The 15,578-nt window shown below is 42.9% G+C and overlaps 1 protein-coding gene across 1 annotated transcript; it reads right to left on the bottom strand.

Moving 5' to 3' along the window:
* Window positions 1-4,842: 4,842 nt before the first annotated feature.
* On the bottom strand, window positions 4,843-14,630 carry LOC107653100 (spindle pole body component 110-like). The gene is made up of 6 exons (XM_016439738.1): window positions 14,564-14,630; window positions 14,004-14,099; window positions 13,690-13,923; window positions 8,178-8,337; window positions 7,990-8,037; window positions 4,843-5,228 (listed from the first exon to the last, which is right to left on the bottom strand). Exons 1-6 carry the CDS (start codon window positions 14,621-14,623, stop codon window positions 5,119-5,121), a joined length of 708 nt encoding a protein of 235 aa, XP_016295224.1. The 5' UTR covers window positions 14,624-14,630; the 3' UTR covers window positions 4,843-5,118.
* Between the last annotated feature and the right edge of the window lie 948 nt (window positions 14,631-15,578).

Raw genomic sequence — 15,578 nt, forward strand, 5'->3', positions numbered from 1 at the left:
GAACATAAAAGCATTACAAAACCAATTAATAATATACCATCGATGAAACCTCAAAGCTGACGCGGAGGTATGTATAATTACAATATAAAGTCATTTTGAGTGTTATTGCTATTAATATTATTTTCTAAAATAAGGTACATGTAATATAAAAGTACATATGTGACGAAGATGTTTATGCAACAGCTCCAAGTCTCACACGCAAGTGTATACGTCACTGTCCGAATCCGTTCACTTATTTCATTCACTCCTTTCTGATATAGTGCACTCAACTGCCATACACTATTAGTGAACGAGTGAACGGTTTCGGACACAGCTTATAACATCTCACTGTTACTGATTCATCATGCAGCTCAAAGCATTATGGGTAGAATCTCTCGTCAGTCTATTCAGATTCATCAGCACAGTTTCACTGATGATTTATAATCAACCCAAAACCCAGGATAGAGCGGCTGAGTGAATGTGGTCTGGACTGTGTGGATGAGGCTCATTGTGTCAGAGACGCTGTAGAAGGACAGAGTTCCTGCACTGTGATCCACAAACACTCCTATTCTCCTGATGATGTGCTTCACAGGGAGATCAGTCTCTATGTTATTGTGTGTGAATGAGCAACTGCAGCGAGAGCAGAACAAACTCCAGGATTGATCATTAGATCCAAAGAAACACTCATCACCGTCTCCCTTCCTGCTGATGCTCTTATATGACAGAGTGATTACTAATACTCATCAAATCTGTCTCGATGATCAGGATATGGCTGATCTGTGCCAGTGTTAGTAATCACTCTGTTGTTCTCAGACAGAAGGAGGTGTTTATTCACTGTGTTCAGATCCAGAGTGAGCTGATGGGAATCTGATGGAGATAAAACACATCAGAGTAAGGAATTATGAATCTGTTAGATCTTTTCATGTAGCTGAACTCTTCATGTTCAGTGTATCGTCAGTGTCTCAGATGAACAGATATCTGTGCAAATCATAATTTATTAGGGCTGCCCCTAATAGAGACTTAGTCGATCACAATTTTATTAGTCGCAGGAAAAAAAAATCCACAGAAAGTGAAGTCAGTAGTCCGTGACGGACAGGTGATTAACAGCTGGTCTGTGTGGTAATTACAGCACATCGGTCAGGACTAGGGGTGTGCGATATATATTGTCTGCTATAATATCATAATTGTCGTTTTAATGATGTGCGATTTGACATTATCGAGTTGTAACAAGGTTCGTAGTAAGGAAGGAAGGAAGTGAACAAGGTTGGCGTTTGGAGACTCGTGGATGTTTATTTAATAACTCAAAACTCTAACAAAAAAGTAGCGCTTCCAGCGCATTCACACACTGCCAATGGCACAAATTCAGTTCCTCAGGTTTTCTCTCCCTGGCTGAGCGATGCCCACGAGTCGCCGTCTCTCTCTGCCTCCATGTTCTCCAGTCGGCCTTTTAACCAGTCTCTCCAGGCCAATTACTGCAATCAGACACAGGTGTTCATCATTTTGCACTGTCCACTGGACCGGATCTGGAACTTCCTTTTTAGTGAGGTCAGTCGGCGGGCTGGTAAGGTCCAAATAATTAGGTATAAACCTTCTATAATATCCTGCCAGCCCCAGGAACTGCCTCACCTCCTTTTTGGTCTTGGGCCTCGGACAAGTCGCAATTGCCGCCGTCTTACTAATTTGGGTACGCACCTGTCCATGACCCAAGTGGAAGCCCAGATAACCTGACCTCCACAGGACAGCTCGCAGATGTGCCATATGACGCTGCCAATCCTGACTGTAAATGATGATGTCATTTTAAGTCCAGTGTCGAATAAAAACGAGCTGTACCCAGCCGATCAAGCAATTCGTCAACCCGCGGCATTGGATAGGCGTCGAATTTCGACACCGCATTCACCTTGCGACAATCCACACAGAACCGAACGGAGCTGTCCGTTTTAGGTACTAAAACTATCGGGCTCGCCCAATCGCTGTGGGATTCTTCTACTACTCCCATCTCTAACATCGCCTCTAATTCAGACTGAACCACGTCCGCAAACTCGGCTTGCAATTTTGCTACATCGGTGAGCTGGGAGGGCGAGAGGTGATCTCCCCCTGGGGCCAGAGCGAGGGATTGAATTTTAGTGTTCACCTCTGGCCCGAGATCTTCCTCTCCACTCACTGCCGTTGCCAGCATCACCGGTTCCACCTCGCTCCATTTTTTAAGGAGATTAAGATGGTAGATTTGACGTGCCCCACTCCTGTCCGACTGAATTACCTCATAATTGAGATCTCCCACTCGCCGTGTGACCTCAAAGGGTCCTTGCCACTTGGCGAGTAATTTAAAGCTAGAAGTTGGCAGCAATACAAGCACTTTATCTCCCCGTGCAAAATCACGTAATCTGGTTCCCCGATTATACAGCCGGCTCTGCTTGTCCTGGGCCTGTAACAAATTCTCCATAGAGAGCTGCCCCAAAGTGTGGAATTTTGTTCTCAGGTCTAGCACATGCTGAATTTCGTTTTTGCTATCCGAAGTTCCCTCCTCCCAAGCCTGTCTCAGGACGTCCAAAACCCCACGGGGCTGGCGACCGTAAAGGAGTTCAAAGGCGGAAAACCCCGTGGAGGCTTGCGGGACCTCGCGCACAGCGAACAAAAGGGGTTCCAGCCATTTATCCCAATTTTTGGCGTCTTCGTGAACGAACTTTCGAATCATCATTTTCAAAGTGCGATTAAATCGTTCCACCAGTCTGTCTGTTTGTGGGTGATAGACGCTGGTGCGGACTGCCAGCCCACATGCCTTTGAACAAGTTAGGCCCGCAGGATGATCCAGAGGCCTTTGTCGACCTCTTCGAGAGAACCGCGGAGGCATGTGGGTGGCCCCGGACGAACTGGCCGGTGTGCCTCATTCCGCTGCTTTCGGGGGAGGCACAAATGACTGCACAACAGTTGCCAGTTCAGAACCTCCTGGTCTACGACGACCTCAAACGAGCCATCCTCCAGCGGGTGGGCCTGAATCCCGAACAACACCGTCAGCGTTTCAGATCACTGGAGCTGGGGGAAAATGGCCGGCCCTTCGTGATGGCTCAGCAGCTCCGGGATGCGTGCCGCAAATGGCTGTTGGCTGGGGGAAGCGATGTCGACCAGATCGTCGATCGCGTGGTGCTGGAACAGTTCATCACGCGGCTACCGAAGAACACCGCGCAGTGGCATCGCTAGACCTGGCCATTGAACTGGCGGAGGACCAGATGGTGGCGTGCCATTGGGTTGGCGAAACCCTGCCTGCTGTCTCTCTCTCTCTCTCTCTCTCCCCCCTCTACATCTCTAAGCCTGTCCCTCTCCCTAGGTCCCGAGTGAATCTCCCACCTCGAGCGCAGCCCTGATGGCGGGGTGGTCCAGCACCGGAGTTCGCCGGACTGAGGACCCTCTCCAGGGGGGCGGGGCCGGCCAGCTCGAGCGCCTCGTATGGTCAAGTTCCTCCGCTCTCTCCAGGCCAATTGCTTGATCCGCTTCCTGCCACTAGGGCGGCGGGGAAGTCTGGCCCGGCCTGTTGGCGTTGCGGGGACCCAGGGCACTTTATTGATCGGTGTCCATTGATGGAGGTGGGGACACTGATCCGAGTCCCAGATGCCCCGCAGGCTGCCCCCGATCAAGCTGGCATGTACCAAATACCTGTGAGTATTAAGGGGGGTACTTATTGGGCTTTGGTGGATTCAGGATGTAACCAGACCTTGATCCATCAAAGCCTAATTCAGCCGGCGGAATTGGATAAGAGCTGCGTGGTTCGGGTGCGGTGCGTACACGGGGATGTGGTGAGGTATCCTTTAATGCTCCTAGTTATCCAATTTCGGGGTCAGAAGCAGAAAGTGGAGGTTGCAGTTAACCCGAACCTTAGGCATCCGCTAATTTTGGGGACCAATTGGCAAGCTTTTAGTCATTTATTGGGGTATTTGTGTGCGGATGTCTCTTGGGGAAAAGAGAAGCGGGGAGGGGAGGCGGCCGTGCAGACGGGAGAGGCGGAACCGCGACTGACCGATTCTGCACCAGAGGAACCAAGCGCTGCCGAGAGGCCAATCCTCACGGAGCATGATGATTTTCCGCTGGAGCAGTCTCGCAATGAGACGCTGAAAAATGCGTTTGAACAAGTCTGCTCCATCGACGGACAGCCGCTGCAGCCGGCTTAGGACAGGCAGCGACTTTGAACCGTTTAATGGCCCGATTCTTTTGGCCGGGCATTCACGAGAATGTGCGCAGGTGGTGCGCGGCTTGTCGTGAATGTCAGTTAGTGAATCCCCCGGCCTCCCCAAAAGCGCCGTTGCGCCCTCTTCCTCTCATGCAGGTCCCCTTCGAGAGAATTGGTATGGACCTCATCGGGCAATTAGAACGGTCAGCGCAGGGGCATCGCTTTGCATTAGTCCTTGTGGATTATGTAACGCGATACCCTGAGGCAGTGGCGCTCCACAACATTTCCACAAAAAGTGTGGTGGAGGCTCTGTTTCGTATAATCTCCCGAGTGGGGATCCCGAAAGAGATTCTCACTGACCAGGGCACGGCGTTTATGTCACGTCCAATCCCGAGTGGGGATCCCGAAAGAGATTCTCACTGACCAGGGCACGGCGTTTATGTCACGTACAATACGCGAACTGTACGAATTATCGGGCATTAAATCAGTCTGCACCAGCGTCTATCACCCACAAACAGACGGACTGGTGGAACGATTTAATCACACTTTGAAAACCATGATTCGAAAATTCGTTCACGAAGACGCCAAAAATTGGGATAAAGGCAGATGGGCTTCCTCCAGCCCGAACCTCCCGGTCCATCCAGCTCCGGAACAGCTCGCGGTCCTCTTGCTGCGTCTGGACGAGGGCCCCGGAACCGCCGTTTCTGATCCTCCCTCATGTCCAGCAGCGCTTGATGGTGCTCTTGATGGAGTCCCGCGAGCGAGTGGATGACCTCCGCAAACGGCGAACTTGACGGAGATGACATGATGGCGGCGGCGTTATCACTTCCTTCCCGGGTTTCGGCACCAGTGTAACAAGGTTCGTAGTAAGGAAGGAAGGAAGTGAACAAGGTTGGCGTTTGGAGACTCGTGGATGTTTATTTAATAACTCAAAACTCTAACAAAACAAAAGTAGTTCACACACTGCCAATGGCACAAATTCAGTTCCTCAGGTTTTCTCTCCCTGGCCGAGCGATGCCCACGAGTCTCCGTCTCTCTCTGCCTCCACATTCTCCAGTTGGCCTTTTAACCGGTCTCTCCAGGCCAATTACTGCAATCAGACACAGGTGTTCATCAATTTGCACTTGACCTACTTACTCACCGCTCGTCTCCCGCCCCTCTCTCCCGCTGCAGACTTCGCTGAACCACGCCCCCCTCGCCACACGAGTATATCACAAAAACCATGCAAAACACTACAGAGTGCATGCACACATCACGTGAAGTGTGTTCATTCACTGCATGATTCAGTCTATTAAAAACATTTAGAATGACCACAAAATTCAAGATATGGGGGCAGAAAACTTCATATAGTTAATATCACACAAAGAGTGCCGTTTTTCTTCTCCAAAAATTTGCATGATTACAAATGTGATATTGATTTTTTACAACAGTTCAATAAACAAGAAGTTAATATTAAGAGACTTACAATTTAGACACCATATCGCCTGTTCTTGCTCTATTTCAACAACAAAGATAATTCCAAATAAAGCCACAACTCTGTTTTGCGTCTCTGAGCAACATGACGGTGTTTAGTTCCTGAATGAATCAACCGTTTAAATGATTCGGTTTAATCTCAATGACTCACTTATTAACAGTAACTTGCTGCCTCCTGCTGGCGGTTTTAATTTCACATTTAAAGTATCTTTTCATTTTTTTTTAAATTAGAATTTCAAATATCAGTATGCAACGTTTTATGTTTAATATATCAAAACATTATTTATGCATTTGTAACTGCAGGTTAAATGCATTCATGTCCTGCATTAAACAGTGTGTAAATACATCTAAATGCCACTTCAGACGCAGCTTCTGTTTCCTCTGCATTGCAAAGATTAATTTTGTTGATACTGATTTAATTTGCATGGCAACAGCCCAAATGTCATATTATTCTAATTCACTGATTAAACATAAGAATTTGACTCATTGCTGATGCACACTTTTAGACAAAAATGGCTTTATAAAAGTAAAAATGCCCATAAAAGGTAAAAATTAGGGCTGGTAAGCGAATTTTTAATCTAATTAATTACATGATGTGGCGATTAATTAATCTAATTAATCGCAAATTAATCGCACATCAAATTTGGCTAAGAAATTACTCCCAAAAGATAATTTAAAGTCATTGTTGTGTAAAGCATCAAACAGACATTACAAAAAGTAGCTTCAGCAAGAAATATTTTGTCTCATAAAATTTATTACATATACTCTTTTGGACCATGAGGGTGAATAAATGATGACACAATTGATCTATCGGTAAGCCCCTCCCCTCGAACGCAGACTAGCCAATGGCAGTCGAGTATCAGTTGCACGGGGAGCGGAACTCGGACATCTTTAGGTTTCAGAGCCATAGAGAAACATTGGAAAATCCAAAACTCGTATCGATTTTATGGGGTTTATGCGTCAAAAATGGAAAAACGATGTGCCTGGGGTACTTGTAACACTGATTCCCCCTTACAGAAAAACCACATACATTTCACATGTTTTCCACATGTGATCACATGTGTCCATATATTATTTTCACATGTGATCACTTGTCCATATATTTTTCACATGTGATCACTTGTGTCCATATATTTTTCACATGTGATCACATGAAGACAACATGTCACCACATGTTGCAACATAAGAGCACATGTGGAAAATGTTTCCATGTGTTAATAGGTTTTAACATGTAGATCACATGTTAGCTACATGTAACAAATACACACGTTCAAGCTCAACCAATAACACACTCAAGCAAAATATCGCCTAATTATCATCATCGATAAAATCCCAGAAAATATCAAGATATTATTTTTTGTCAATATCACACACCTTTAGTCAGGACATGCAAACATTTGTTTCGATCAACAACCTCAAATATGGGTTATCATCAGAAACATGTAAGTAGTAGCATCATTACATGGCCACTCAATCTAATGTTAACCTATAAATGTGCGCTATTCCAGTGTTTGTGTGGAGTGTGGAAGCTGAAAAGTAGCGCTCCCTGCATGACCGGTGCGATCATTTGCATTTAACTTAAAATGCTCCATCATTTTTGGTCATACAGATAAGAGCAATACATCTTTCGAATCTGTAAAAGCTCTACTTTCATTTGTGTGCACTCACAATAACAACAAAACGTTGTGCTTTTGTAAAATAATGAAAGCAAACAGGTGCACTTTCTGCCGTCTAGGTCTCTGTGAACTTCAACGCATTAAAAAAAAAATATATATATATACACTGTATATATATATATTAACCGAAACTCCATGTGTCACGAATCCGGTCTATGAACTTCAATTCACTCACCACCAGAGGTCACCCTTCCATTACATTGACTCTCGCACTACACAAACTGTTGCATGTCATCCCGGACTACATATCCCATCATCCATTGCACTGATAGCACACAGCACTGATTGCACACAGCTGTAACCAATCACACATTCACTATATATGCAGCCGAAAATACAGAAAACACTAGTTTATCAATTAATTATTATGATGTTAAGGCAGTCTTCTTGCTGGTTTTTTTCCTGAAGCATTCATAATCATTACTTCTGCGCTGCTCTGTGGCAAGCTTTATGTGTGCGCTTGAGCGCTGATAGGCTATAGGCAATTAAAGGCTTATTATTATGAATTATATGGTTTATTAATATAAATGTGAGATTAGTCGACAAATCGCTTCAAATGTATGACTATTAGTTGATCAGAAAAATATTTAGTCGAGGGCAGCCCTATCATTTACATTATTTATAAAACTCTTCTTTCACCTTCTACAGGAGGAACATGAACACACTCAGAGAGTTTTTCTGCTTGTTTTCTTACTGACTTACATTGTAGGAAGTCGTTCCTGGTTCTGGGAACAATGTTGGTGAATGTGACTGTGGAAATCAACAGACATGAACAGTGTGATTCTCATGATCCTGCATCCATTCCTAAGACATTTCTAATACGATGTTCTCCATGATATGAGATGATGATGGACTGGTTTCTGAGAGCAGATGAATCTCCAGGACTTTACCTCTGTCTGAGATCTTCTTGAGCTCCTCTTTGCAGAAATCCTCCAGTTTGTCTCTCAGCTGACGGACAGATTCTCTCAGACCATCAAAAGAGACGAGAGAAATGAAGGGATCGTCATTTACGTCTGTAGATTCAGGAGGTGCTGAGAGAGACTGGAAACTCTACAGAAAACAGAAATCAAAACTCATCAGCTCCACACTTCACCCAATAACCTGCACCAACATCAGATTTGTGCGGCTTTTGTTGACTTGACTGATCTTTAGTAACTCACCTCAATCCAGCACTTTCACAGCATCAGCTTCATTCTTCTCATATTCATTATATCACATTAGAGCTACAGATTCTAGTATTTGCCACTTACACTCTATGTGAACTTTCTAGGAAATAGTTTGGATGATAAAACATCTGCTAAGAACATAAATGTCCATCTAACAGCTCAAACACATCAATGGAGTCTCATTGTAGGGTTGAGTAGATTTGCTCAGGAAAAGCAGCTCAAAGGCTACGATTAGATTGACCATTATTTATAACTTTAGAGCGGTTAGAGACACTGAAATTTCACAAGGACCCTTAAGCAGAGGTGTAAAGTAACTAATTACAGATACGTTCTTTACTGTACTTGAGTAATTTTTTTCATTTTTTTCTACTTTCTTGAGTATAATTAAATTGTCGTACTTTTACTTTTACTTGAGTTGAATAAAAATAAAGTATTCAACTTCGCTAAATTTATTTTTCGGCAAAAGTACAAAGTACAAAATAGTCAAAGGTGCCGATGGAGAAACGGTGAGCTGGCGTTTGACAGGCACTGCGCTTCAGCCAATAACAGACAGGTCTGACTCGGATGCAAAACCATTCAAAACTTCCAGTTCAGCTGTGGGCGGGGCGTTCAAACCACGCTTTGCTTTGACAGTCAATCACTGGCGCTGGTGTTTTTAATCGGTATCATTAACGTTTCAATATTTTAGTGAATGTATGAGCTATGCTCTGATTTTAAATTGTAATTTTGACAGCTGCTGAAATGGGTTATACCATTGATATTACCAGAGCACTCAGCAGATTAAGTAAAGAGAAAACTCGGTTGATAGAAGGACGCAGTTATTGCATGGACGGAGCAAGAACAATGTAAGTGTCCAGGGGCGTAGCCATCATTTCAGAAGTGAGGGGGACAGAAATGTTTATATATATATATATTAGTGCTGTCAATCGATAAAAAAAAAAAAAAAACGAATTAATCGCACATTTTTTTCTGAAATGAATTGCGATTAATCCCACCTAACATTAAAGTTTTTAAATATACTTTTATATTGCAATAATTTCACATTCAATCTTCAAATTAATGTACAAACAACATTTTTAATATTTGTTTAATGGCATCTTTTTTATTACTGAAGGCCAGTAATACTGATTTCCCTATAAAAAAAATTCCCCTAATATTTAACCATTGACTATAGCCATTAAACATTACATTATAATTAAGAGCTATCAATTTTAACATTTATTAGACTTTAAAAATAACTTCTAATTTAAGTGAACTTAAAACAATCTTCACATAAACCCATTATAATAAATGTTATATTTAGCTACCTGTGCCCCTCAGCAGAAATATACAGAAATTGAATAAAGTTATCAAACACTAAATTCTAAACTAAATACAGATAAATACTTACAGCTATATAAAAGTTATTGATTTCTTCTTTTTTCTTTTATTCTTGATGAACAGACATCACAGCAGCTGGTTATTAGGTTGTTTTTGGCTGCTATTTCTTTAAGAGCTGCCGTTGCTGAACACGTGGATCTGACACGTATCGTATTTTCTCTCAACTCTCATCACCTTTTCTGACTCATTTCAGTCTCTATTAATGAGTTGAATCGGGTGTGTTAGATGAGGGAGACAGTGCTGGGTTGCTCCAGGACAGTTTTGAAAACCATTTCAGAGACATGTTCTTAAATGAACTCATATATAACATATTACATGCACGCACAGTTTTAAGGCAGCTTTAATCGCCTTTTTGGTAACTTCATGCCTTAACCGACCACGACATTGCATGCACGTAGTTTATTTTGCGCTTTGATATGAATTGATACAGGCTACAGCACGCGCCGGTTTCCGTCTGAAACGTCTCCAGATTGATGTGATCATAAAGACGCTCTGCGACTGAATAAATGCACTTCTTGTCAAGAAAAAACAGACAGAAACAGCAGTTATGAGTGGCCTGTTGTAGTAGATGTCCCAAAACAGGACCTGTGGTTGTGACGCATGCGTAAAGATCGGTAAACAGAATCCATCGTGCTAGCCGTGTGTGTTGTGGATTTATTACTACATGGTGTCAGAAGTCTTGATAAAGAAACAAAATAAGGACACTGGACAAACACATTTGATGCTCTCCTGATGCCCGAAGACGGTTTACTGAATGGCGATGAACTTTGTATTGTTTACATGATGTCTGAGAACAAAGCGCACACACTCGGAGAGTTTTCCTGTCAGCACTCCTGACAAATTTGACTGTGCTGATGGCAAAGAGTGGCCAAAATGGATCAGATGCTTCCAAAGATACCGTGTCGCGTCGGGATTGAACAAGAGAGATGACGAATTCCAGGTCAATACTCTAATTGACTTCATGGGTGATGAAGCGGAGGATATTTTTAATGCTTCCACTTTAAATGCGGATGAAAAACTCAACTACGCGGCAGTGGAAAAATGTTTCAATGATCATTTTGTGGGGAAGCGTAACGTTATTTTCTGGAGAGCCAAGTTTAATATGCGTAAACAAGAACCCGGCGAGTCAGCTGATAGCTTTATAACGGCGGTCCATATCCTGGCAGAACACTGTAATTTTGGAGTTTTGAAAGACGGATTCATACGTGATCGCATTGTTGTGGGGATACGAGACATGGCACTTTCAGAAAAACTCCAGCTGGACTCTGATTTGACGTTGAGCAGAGCTATCAGTCAAGTGAAACAGAACGAGACAGTTAAACGGCAGCAAGCTATTATGTGGGGCAGCTCGCCACAGACGGATGAGAAAAGTGAAGTAGATGCACTTTCAGGACCAGTAAAAAGAAAACAGGCAGCATATAACAGTAAACAACAAGCAGGATACGCAATAAAACAGACAGAGAATGCATCCAGCACGAGTAAATGTTCAAAATGTGGCAGAACCCCTTCTCACAGTTGGAAGGAATGTCCAGCTAAGGATGAGGAAAAATCAGGATGTGTGTCGATTTAACCAAGCTAAATGAGGCAGTATGCAGAGAGCGGCATATATTACCTTCTGGACGCACGATCTGGCTTTTGGCAGATACCACTGGCACAAGAGTGCAGAGAAATCAAAACATTCATCACACCATTTGGTTGATTCTGCTTTAATGTCCTACCTTTCGGCATCAACTCTGGTCCAGAACACTTCCAGAGACGTATGTCTCAGCTCTTAGAGGGAATAAAAGGAGTAATATGCCATGCCGACGACGTGTTAGTATGTGGTAAAGATAAAGCCCAACATGAGGAGCGACTGACTGAGGTCCTTTCCAGAATACAAAAAGCAAACCTAACTCTAAATGACAAGTGTTCCTTTGCACAGTCTGAAGTTTTGTTTGTAGGCCACAAAGTGAGTTCTGAGGGAATTGCACCAGATCCAGAAAAGGTGAGGGCAATTGTGGAGATGACTACACCTCAAAATGTGGCAGATGTTAGACGTTTCCTGGGCATGGCCACATACATGAGTAAGTTCATACCCCATTTCACCGATGATACAAAACCACTACGTGATCTATTAGCCAAGCAGGACGATTGTATTTGGGGCAGTGTGCAGCAAGCAGCTTTTGAAAAGATCAAATCTGACTTGTCATCAACCCAAGTATTGGCACAATACAAGCCAGACGCAAAAACAAAAGTGTCCACTGACGCATCCTCTTTTGGATTAGGAGCAGCCCTTACCCAGATGCAGAATGACAAGGAATGGCATCCTGTGGCTTTTATTTCACGAACTCTGTCTGAGACAGAACAGAGATATGCCCAGGTGGAGAAAGAGGCGTTGGCAGTAACGTGGGCTTGTGAAAGACTCAGCTCGTACCGGATTGGCCTCCAATTTACTATAGAGACAGATCACAAGCCACTGTTGGCCCTTCTGGGAACAAAGGCACTGGATGACTTACCCCCCAGGATTCAAAGATTCCGTCTGAGACTTCTGCGATACACATACAACATAGTGCATGTTCCAGATGTTAGTTACCGCAGATGCATTGTCAAGAGCCTCAATAGTCAGAGAACTCTCAAGTGAGGAAAAGGAGCTGGAAAGAGAAACACAAGTTAAAGTCGTATTAAAATGTGCACAAAGGAATCGAAATTGTAATTTTTATAACAAGTATCCGATTGCAGAATTGGAATCGATTTTTGATTTCAAATACTCTTAATTTAACATATTAACCCATAGCTAGGCTTTGGAATCAAAAATCGATTCCAATTCTGCAATCGGATACTTGTTATAAAAATTACAATTTCGATTCCTTTGTGCACATTTTACGACTTCCAAGACGTGCACGCAAAAAGCCGCCTCTCATACTGTATAGTGTGTGATACTGAACTGAGTCCTCTTCCATGTCTTTTTGCATTTGAAAGGACAAATGCACACAAAAATATGTCAAAATATCCTCGTAAACACAGTCGGTTATGTAAGTGAACGTAAACAGTTGTGAAAGAAAACACATGTGCAACAATATATTGGATCTATGTAATATATTGGGTCCATGAGTCTCACTTATGAAACAGAGATTGCATGAGAGTGTTTAATACTCCATGATGCTCACATCGCCTCATTTTGGGTAAAAATACAAAAATAATAGTAACTTGAGTAGTTTTTCAGCAAACTACTTATTTACTCTTGACTCAAGTATATTATTTTTCAGTACTTTTACTTGTACTCAAGTAAATTATTCCTTAATTAGCAATACTTTTACATAACTACATTTTTTTAGTACTCTTCCCACCACTGCCCCTCAAGACACGCTCAGGTTTGGTTTGGTTTCAATACGCTGAAGCATTGCTAATATACAGGCTGACTTCATGTTTGGGGTCTTCATGGTCAAATTCATGAATGTGTTACAAGCCAATAAAACGGGTTTCATCATGTTTGAGGATCACCTGATCCAATTTTAATGAATGCTACTCAGAATCTGTACTATCGAGTTCACTGATTTCACCCTGACGTAATAAATCAGAAGGAAAAATATGATAAAAATTTGAAATGTTAGTGAAGTTTTGAACTGTTGGTGGCGCTAGTGGTGTTTGACAGCTAAATATATCTTCCAGAAGAAAGAGCTGAGAGAAATGATTGCTAAGAGATTTCCAGAGCTGAAAGCCATTTGTAAGCGGCGTCTCTTTCAGAAGAAGATGATCAGATGAGAGTCTGACTGATGATTATATAATAAGACACTCATGAACTGTTTCTCTGTGAGTCTCTGTCACAGCAGGATCTGCTCAAGTCCACTATGATCCTGTTCTTCTAGATCTCTGTTACCTGCAGGAACTGGATGTGATCCTGTGTGTGTGAAAGCTGCTCCAGCTCAGCGTCTCTCCTCCTCAGATCATTGATCTCCTGCTCCAGTCGCTCCAGTCGTCCTTCAGCTCGACTCACTGCAGTCTTTTCCTGATCTCTGATCAGCCGTATCAGCTCAGAGCGGCTTCTCTCAATGGAGCGTATGAGCTCAGTAAAGATCCTCTCACTGTCCTCCACTGCTGTCTGTGCAGAGCGCTGTTAGGACACACAGTGATTCAGGCTTCAGTGAGTCTGAACTGAGACTGAGACAAACTTCTCTTCTTCTCCAGACTCACCTTATGAGACTCCACAGCCTCTCTCAGCTGCTGAAGATCTTTCTCTCTCTGCTGGATTCTCTGCTGGAACGTCTTCTGCGTCTTCTTCAGCTGCTTCTGCAGGACAAACGGATGATAGTGAACATCACAGAAAACTACTGGCACTAAATCTTCATGTGAACAGATGAATTCAGTAAAAGTGGAGCTGTTAACTAATGGCTATAGGTTCAAACTCCAGAAGTCATGATCAGTTACAATCATCATACATGAATAACTACAAGTGTAAGTATTATAAAAGTGAAACTGACACAGACGTAGAGCTTCACACTGACAGTGTTTCTACATTTTGACTGATGAAAGTATATATTATACGTATTATATGTCAAAGAACAGGTGAATAGTGTAATCAAAGCACATTTTATGAAAGATTGTGTTGATAAAGGTTTACGGTTCATTTTCAGCAAACAGTGAAACTCTTCTTGCAGCTGCTGTTCATTTCTGCTGCAGTTAATATGTGTGCCGATATAAACACTTATGAAACGAGTGTCAGCAATATTTCGTCAGTGTCTAGTTTTAAATACCTGCTTCTCTGTCCTCTGGTCTGCAGCTGATACAGTGTCATGGTTTTTATGGTCATCCATCGTACACAGCACACATATACTCTTTCTCTCTCTGCTGGATTCTCTGCTGGAACGGCTTCTGCGTCTCCTTCAGCTGCTTCTGCAGTACAAACAGATGATAGTGAATATCACAGAAAACTACTGGCACTAAATCTTCATGTGAACAGATGAATTCAGTAAAAGTGGAGCTGTTAACTAATGGCTATAGGTTCAAACTCCAGAAGGCCGATATAAACACTTATGAAACGAGTGTCAGCAATATTTCGTCAGTGTCTAGTTTTAAATACCTGCTTCTCTGTCCTCTGGTCTGCAGCTGATACAGTGTCATGGTTTTTATGGTCATCCATCGTACACAGCATACATATACATTTCTGGTCAGTGCGACAGAAAACCTCGAGGAGCTTCTCATGTTTCTGGTAGAGTCTCTCTCTCTCTCTCTCTCACACACACACACACACACACATGGTGTAATGCAGTGCATGGCAGGTCTTTAAAGTTTACGGTCTCTGCACTGGCTAGCTATTAAGTTCTGTATCAGTTACAAAATATTATTACTTACCTATAAGGCCCTTAATGGGTTAGCTCCTGCGTACCTAACTGTGTCCACAGGGAATGGCCACTGGATCCTTCAGGAGATCCAGACACACTGCACACAAGAACTCATCCTGAGAACATCTGTCTTCTGACATTTTACTGCTTAAATACAGAGACACAAACACACAACAGCTCAACTTCACTTCAGCTTCTCTTTTCCTGAACATGCGTGTTTCCTGTTTCCTGCTTCTGTGTTTGAGTCACATGAGTAAAAAAAAAAAAGCTGCTTCCTCATTCGTGCTCCTGTAGAGTATCTGGAATAGATTCCTTTAAGGGAATACGACCAAGAGCCTAGAATCATACTAGTCTTGGCCTGTCACACAGGGGCTACCGCACGTTTCTCTTTGTATGTGCTGAAGGAACTGTCTCAACAGACCCCTAG

The sequence above is a fragment of the Sinocyclocheilus anshuiensis genome, unplaced genomic scaffold, assembly GCF_001515605.1.
Source record: "Sinocyclocheilus anshuiensis isolate Anshui unplaced genomic scaffold, SAMN03320099.WGS_v1.1 scaffold2525, whole genome shotgun sequence".
Classification (NCBI taxonomy): Eukaryota; Metazoa; Chordata; class Actinopteri; order Cypriniformes; family Cyprinidae; genus Sinocyclocheilus; species Sinocyclocheilus anshuiensis.

Bases quoted from the DNA above. Each gene is read 5' to 3' on its own strand.
- LOC107653100 (XM_016439738.1), bottom strand. From the start codon at position 14,623: ATGGATGACCATAAAAACCATGACACTGTATCAGCTGCAGACCAGAGG. The intron at 14,100-14,563 runs GTATTTAAAACT...TTTGTCCTGCAG, and splicing joins ACCAGAGGACAGAGAAGCAG to AAGCAGCTGAAGAAGACGCA. The intron at 5,229-7,989 runs GTAAGTCAGTAA...GTCTGATTGCAG, and splicing joins CAGGAACGACTTCCTACAAT to TAATTGGCCTGGAGAGACCG.